General features: G+C 62.9%; 1 protein-coding gene across 3 annotated transcripts in view; it reads left to right on the top strand.

Annotated features, from left to right (window-relative positions):
• The first annotated feature begins 5,230 nt into the window (after positions 1–5,230).
• Positions 5,231–6,442, top strand: part of AP2A2 (adaptor related protein complex 2 subunit alpha 2) — a 65,798-nt gene continuing 64,586 nt past the window's right edge. For 2 of the 3 annotated variants that reach the window (XM_019714745.3, XM_088789817.1), the window contains exon 1: positions 5,242–5,463. In XM_019714745.3, coding sequence (XP_019570304.1) covers positions 5,397–5,463 — 67 coding nt within the window. In that variant the 5' untranslated portion in view covers positions 5,242–5,396. Of the gene's footprint in view, positions 5,464–6,442 lie in introns of all 3 variants that reach the window. The other variant, XM_019714744.3, reaches the window with a different exon arrangement.

The raw sequence follows: 6,442 nt of genomic DNA, 5'->3' as shown, positions 1-6,442 counted from the left end.
AGTTCAGAGGTCTTTGGAGCTAAAGAATTGCAAAATCCGCTCAGGGCCAGCCCTGCAGACCCCAAGAGCAGATGAGGAGGGGCAGGGAGCCTGTCTGCAGTGGGCACTAGAGGGCAGACAAGGGCAGGGATAGGCCCCATGGAGCCAGGGGGCCTGCAGAGAGGAGCCTCCTGATGCCAACTGAACCCCCTCCCCCGGGGGGCCTGGGGACACCTGCCCTACCCTGGGTGCACCTGGCCAGCCGTGGGTCCCCAGCGTGAGGTTGCCTCTCCAGGACGGCCTCTATGACGTCCCTGAGTTCCTATGGGGAGCCCATTACGTGGCTGACACCGTCACAACTGTACACCTTGTGGCTGTGAGGCTGCTGGGGGCTGGCCAGTGCTCCTGGTGTGGGGCGAGAAGCGTCCCTGACTCATACATGACCTTGGGCCTCTCCTCATTTGCCGAGTTAGCAGAAGGCAAGGTCCTTCCTGGTAGGGACAACTCATGACTCCTCCTGCTTTAACAGGGCAGCCTTGGCTGGGGGTCGCCGCAAGGGCAGGGCGCAGGCCACTATCACTGACCATGTCCTATCCCTCCTGGGCCCCAAAACATTCCAGTTTAAAGGCCGGAAACCCAGGAAGAGAAATGCACATCAGGATTTCCTGCTGCTCAGCCCTCCCCATGCCCGTGGATGGAGACATCCTCCTTGGGCGCTGGGATAAGCAAAGTCCTAAGCAAGAAGGCCGAGGGAGCGGGGCACTTCACAGGCAGCGGAAGCTTCTGGATGGAGCTCCAGAGCCAGCACAGCAGATTGTCTTTCTGTGTCCCATGTGCAGGCCCCCACCAGCCCATCTGGCCTTGGCCGGAGAAGGCTGCAACTCGGGCATTGTGTGGTGCGTAGGTGTCTGGTGAGCGGTGGGCAGGAGCTGGGCCCCAGGTGGGCGTCTGTGATGGCAGGTGGCCCTGCACAGGGCTGTGTGCTTTGTGGCATCATTGAGGGGTTTTATGCTTCTCATCACTCCACAGCCGACCTTAAGAGACCCTATACCAAAGAGGAGGGGTGGGTGTGTGTCAATGAGGTCAAAGGGGCAGCACTTCATGGTGGTTGTAGTGGGGCGAATAGGGGACCCTGAAAGGTCCCCGTCCCAAGCCCCGGCACCTGTGAAGGTGACCTTATTTGGAAATAGTCCCTGCCAATGTGACTAGGGGTCCTGGGGTGAGATCATCTCGCATTTAGGGTGAGCTCTGAATCCAATGACTGGGGTCCTTATAAGAGAAAAGAGGGGCAGTTGCTACACACAGACCCACGAGATGACGGAGGCAGAATGGAGTCACTCAGCCCCAAGCCAAAGCCGCCGGCTGCCACCAGAAGCTGGAGAAGGGAGACGAGGAACAGACTCGCAGGGCCTCTGGGGGGACCAGTCCTGCCGACACCTTGATCTGGGACTTCTGGCTTCCAGGCTGGGAGAGAATCAATTTCTGTTGTTTTTAGGCCAGTAGTTTGTGGTGATTCGTTGTAGCAGCCCAGGACACTACTAGAGGTGCTAGAAGCGCTGAGCAGGTATTTTTAGGTATGGTTTTTCCTAAAGCTCTTTCTCTCAGGCTAATCTTAGAATGGCGTATACCCCTCAGCTCACCCTGGCTGAGCCTGTAGAGTGTGGCTGTCGGTCTGCGACGGGAGCCCTTCCCACAAGACACCCAAAACCAGGAGGCCCATTCCGTGATGGGCAGCTGGCCGGCTGCTGACGTGGCTGGTCTGGCCTTTAAAGTCAAGGGGTGTATTTTCCACAGGTAATTTAGGGAGACTGGAGGTCCTGGGTCCCAGCTCTGGGGGTGAACAAGCATTTGATCTGGGGGTGAACAGGACCTCGTGGGGGACAACAGGACTTTCCAGCCACGTCCTGTACCTCTCACCTGCTTGGCATCACTAGCTGTGCCGCTCCTGTGGCCGTGTACTGATGATTGACAGTACTTGGTACCCTTTTCGACCCTGGGGAGAGTGGCTATGAAGTGGTCTTGATGACAAGCCACAGGACATGTCATCCTGACATGCCTCAGACCTCTAGGGCCCCAGAAACTTTGATGACACAGCACTCCCGGGCACAGGGACAGGTACTAATCAGGACCTAGGCTGGCAGGATGTCACAGAGCCCCCAACCACTGTGGCGTATACACTGGCGACTTGAGGGCTGGTGGGTAGAATGCATGGCACTCACCATCATGGGCAGAAATGGAGCTCCAGCTATGGGAACCCTGTCCCAGTGGGTAGGAGGGAAAGGGGGCAGGCTCTCAAACTCATGTCCTCAGTGTGCTCACGTCACCATCTGGCAGGAGCTGAATTGTGTCCCCTGAAAGTTGACATGTAGTCCTTACCCCCAGCACCTCAGAATGGGAGCTGACTTGGGTCTTTGCAGATGTAATGAATTAAGATGAGTTCATACTGGGATAGGGTGGGCCCCTAACCTAACGTGACTGGTGTCCTTAGGAAAAGGGGAACTTGAGACACAGAAAGATGAACCCAGAGGGATGACAGCCGTCTATGAGCTGAGGAGAGGCTAGGCCAGACCCTCAGCCACAGCGCAGAGGAGCCAGCCCTGCTGACATCCTGGTCACAGACTTCCGGTCTGCAGAACTGGGGGAGAAGAAATGAGTTCCTTTCTCTGCATTTCATCCTGGAATTTCTGGCACTGAATCCTGTTTTAACGTGGGCCATCCTGACTCCAGCCTCCAGGCAGTCGCTGCCCAGGCCCGCTCGGCTGACCCAGGGCACTGGCTGCTCCCAGCCTGCACCCCAGTCATTCATCCTGCAGAGTCTGCAGAATCAACTTCCTGCCATTCTCATGGTGGCTCAGCCTTCTCCATCGGGGTGCGATTTTGTGTTGAGATCTGACTGCCAGGTCTCAAAGGATGGGGCCAGCAGGGGGCTCTGAGGGCACATGACTTGTCTGTTACAGAGTAACTCCTTCAGCGGATGTCATACAGAGTCTTCAGGACAACTTCATGCAAAGAGGGGAGGCTGGCGGGGGACTCGGGAAGTAGGGGTGGGGTCTTCCCCCCGGGAACCCCCAGGTTACCCCATCTTCCACGTGTTGTTCCCTGGGCCCCGCCAGCACTCCAGCTTTCCCATAGGACACCGGGAGGCCACAGAATCAATTTCTGTGGCTAATTTTGCAACAGTCTGATTCCAGCTGTGTGTGGCTTTGGGCTGCTCTGTGGCTGTGCACTGAGCTCTGAGTCAAGGCAGCTCCTGCCACCGTCGGGTGGGCAGTTAGGGACCTGAGCTCCTCATCCTCCTCCTTCAGGTGGCCCGGCTCTGTGGGAAGCACCCACCCATCACAGACGTTTGAATTCCTCCTGCTCGGCACGCCGTCCATGGCTGGGCATGTGCTCAGTCCCCAGAGCCTGGCCTTCCCAAGCATGTTATTCCTGGTGACCACAGGTAGCCACCGGGTGCCAGGGACTGCCACGTCCCTATTCCTGGACAGGCACAGTGCTGAGGGCCTCTAGCCATGCCCGGACCAGGCCACCAATCTTAATTTTCTGGGTCATTGTCTGAAACCCATTCTAGAGATTATGGGAAGGAAACTGGGTCACTCATAAAACCCCCAGGCAGCTTGAGCAGGCCCAGGGCTGGGTGGGAGCCGAGACGTGGCCAGCTGACGTGCAGGACACCCCCGACACCTTGGTCACACATGCTGCAGGCGCTTCTTTCCTCCTTCTGTATGCGAGTGTTGGGCTTCTGTCTGTGGAGCCCTCATGTCCCAGTGGCCACAGATGGAGGAAAGAGATTTTGGCTCCACCCCCGCTCTTGGGAACCCTGATGTGACTACGAGTGGCTACAATGTGACAGAGGTCCAGTTCACACAATTTAAGAAATGGAACTGTCTCCATGCACCGCACAGTTCCAAAGCAGCCTGTCCCTCACTGAGTGGTGACTGGTCCGGAGGGCCCTGTGGACTCAGGCCGGAAGCTGGATGGTAATGAGTGATCAGAAGTTTTTGCCTGGGAAGATGAAGGCACCAATGTGAAGTGTGGGGCCTTCCTCATGTGTGTCTCCTCAGGCCCTGGGACCCCCTCCCCCCACCCCCCTGACACACACACACACACACACACACACACGCACTTTCCAGGAGGCTTGGAAACCCAGAGTCATCACTGAGAGGAGGTGCCTGCTTGGTCATCCCCCAGCCCCTCCTCCAAGAAACCCTCCACCTCATGGAGCTGGCACTCTATCCATGCTCCTTGAGGGCCCCTGGCTGCTGGGAGTGGGTCGGGGTTTGCTTGTTGAGTCCCCTCTCCTGGACATGGTAGTGTTATCCCCTACCATGGGGATGCAGGCTCTGGCAGGGGTGGGGGGTGGGGGGTGGGTCTCCCCTCCTCAAGGAAGCCCTCCGCTGGCCCAGCTCTTTGGGAGGTCTTGCCAGGTGGCGAAATTGCTACCTTATAAGGATTTGGGTCTCCACAGGGTTCGGTTTCCCCCCAGGGGTCCTGGAGGCCAGAGCAGGGGTAGGGTGCCTGATCTGTGGGAGGGGTCTGCCCCTTTCTCCGACCCAGGCCTGACCTCTCACTGGGAACTGAGGAAGTGAGCCAGGGTGGGACAGAGGTCTCACTGATGGGTTTGGGTCACTTCCAGGTACAGAGCCCGGACAACCCCCTGAAGAGGGAGTTTCCTTTTGAAAGTCATCCAGCTTCACAAAGGAGAGCTCGGCAGGGCCACTTGCTCTCCAAACAGATTGCCCCCCGCCCCGTCTCCTGCCCGCCAAGGCCCGGCTGTGGGGTGAGCCCACAGGCGGTTCCTGCCTCCATCCCCCAGGGGTGCAGAGGCGGTGGTGGCAACAGTGACAAAGGGCATTGAGGGATCGGATTGGATTGCAGACTGGGCCCTGTGGTCAACCGGTGCTGTCATGGGGTGAGCAGTCCTTCTCTTTAGGTGGGGCTGGCTCTGGAAGGCCGGGTGATGGACAGCGGGATATCAGAGCTCTGCCTGCAAACCGGCCCCCTAAGGCGGGCAGCAAGCTGGCCCAGACCCGGGCTGGGCAGGGCGGTGTGGGGCTTGCCTGGGGCAGCGCTGTGGGGAGCCCGGGACCGCGGGAACTGTCGCTCCCAGCGCAGACCCGCCCGCGGCGTCAGCCTGTAGGGGGCGCCCCAGGGCCTACCATTACATGTCCGCCCTGCACGCGCTCGCCCCCGCGCCGCGGCCGCGCGAACGTGCGCGTGCGTGCGAATGCGAGCGTGCGTGCGTGCGTGCGTGCGCGCGGCGGCCCTGAAAGCGGCGCTGGGAGCCTGAGGCGGCTCCGACTGAGGCGGCTCCGACTGAAGCGGCTCCTCCGGCGGCGGCACTCCCCGCCCCCGAGTCCCCGCTCCCCGCCTCTCCTCCCGGAACGCCAGCGCAGGCCGCTCCCCGGGAACCGAAGATGCCGGCCGTGTCCAAGGGGGACGGGATGCGGGGCCTGGCGGTCTTCATCTCCGACATCCGCAACTGTGAGTGGCCGCGGCGGCGGACCCGGCCTGCGGAGCGCGGGGGTCCCGCGGGGTCAGGGGGTGCGGACCTGCAGGGCGGGGGTCCCGCGGGGTCAGGGGGTGCGGACCTGGAGGGCGGGGGTCGGGGCGCGGGGTGCGGTCGGGGGTGCGGACCTGCAGGGCGGGGGTCCCGCGGGGTCAGGGGGTGCGGACCTGGAGGGCGGGGGTCGGGGCGCGGGGTGCGGTCGGGGGTGCGGACCTGCAGGGCGGGGGTCCCGCGGGGTCAGGGGGTGCGGACCTGGAGGGCGGGGGTCGGGGCGCGGGGTGCGGTCGGGGGTGCGGACCTGGAGGGCGGGGGTCGGGGCGCGGGGTGCGGTCGGGGGTGCGGACCTGCAGGGCGGGGGTCCCGCGGGGTCAGGGGGTGCGGACCTGGAGGGCGGGGGTCCGGGGCGCGGGGTGCGGTCGGGGGTGCGGACCTGGAGGGCGGGGGTCGGGGCGCGGGGTGCGGTCGGGGGTGCGGACCTGCAGGGCGGGGGTCCCGCGGGGTCAGGGGGTGCGGACCTGCAGGGCGGGGGTCCCGCGGGGTGGGGTCGGGGGTGCGGACCTGGAGGGCGGGGGTCCGGGGCGCGGGGTGCGGTCGGGGGTGCGGACCTGGAGGGCGGGGGTCGGGGCGCGGGGTGCGGTCGGGGGTGCGGACCTGGAGGGCGGGGGTCGGGGCGCGGGGTGCGGTCGGGGGTGCGGACCTGGAGGGCGGGGGTCCGGGGCGCGGGGTGGGGTCGGGGGTGCGGACCTGCAGGGCGGGGGTCCGGTGTCTCAGGCCGGCGTGTGGGAGGAGGGTTCGGGGATGCAGGATTGGGGGCTCGGACAGGGGTGTGTGTGTGCGGGTCGGGGAGCGACGTGAGGACCTGGCAGTGGGGGCAGGGAGCGGGGTCTGTGGCACCGCCGAGGGGGTTCCGGCAAAGGCGCCCCTCCCCAGCATGATGTCATCTCGAGCAATGTC

The sequence above is a fragment of the Rhinolophus sinicus genome, chromosome 14 (genome assembly GCF_057876585.1).
Source record: "Rhinolophus sinicus isolate RSI-liver-muscle chromosome 14, RSI-T2T, whole genome shotgun sequence".
Classification (NCBI taxonomy): domain Eukaryota; kingdom Metazoa; phylum Chordata; class Mammalia; order Chiroptera; family Rhinolophidae; genus Rhinolophus; species Rhinolophus sinicus.
This window is presented reverse-complemented; position numbering and strand designations above follow the sequence as displayed.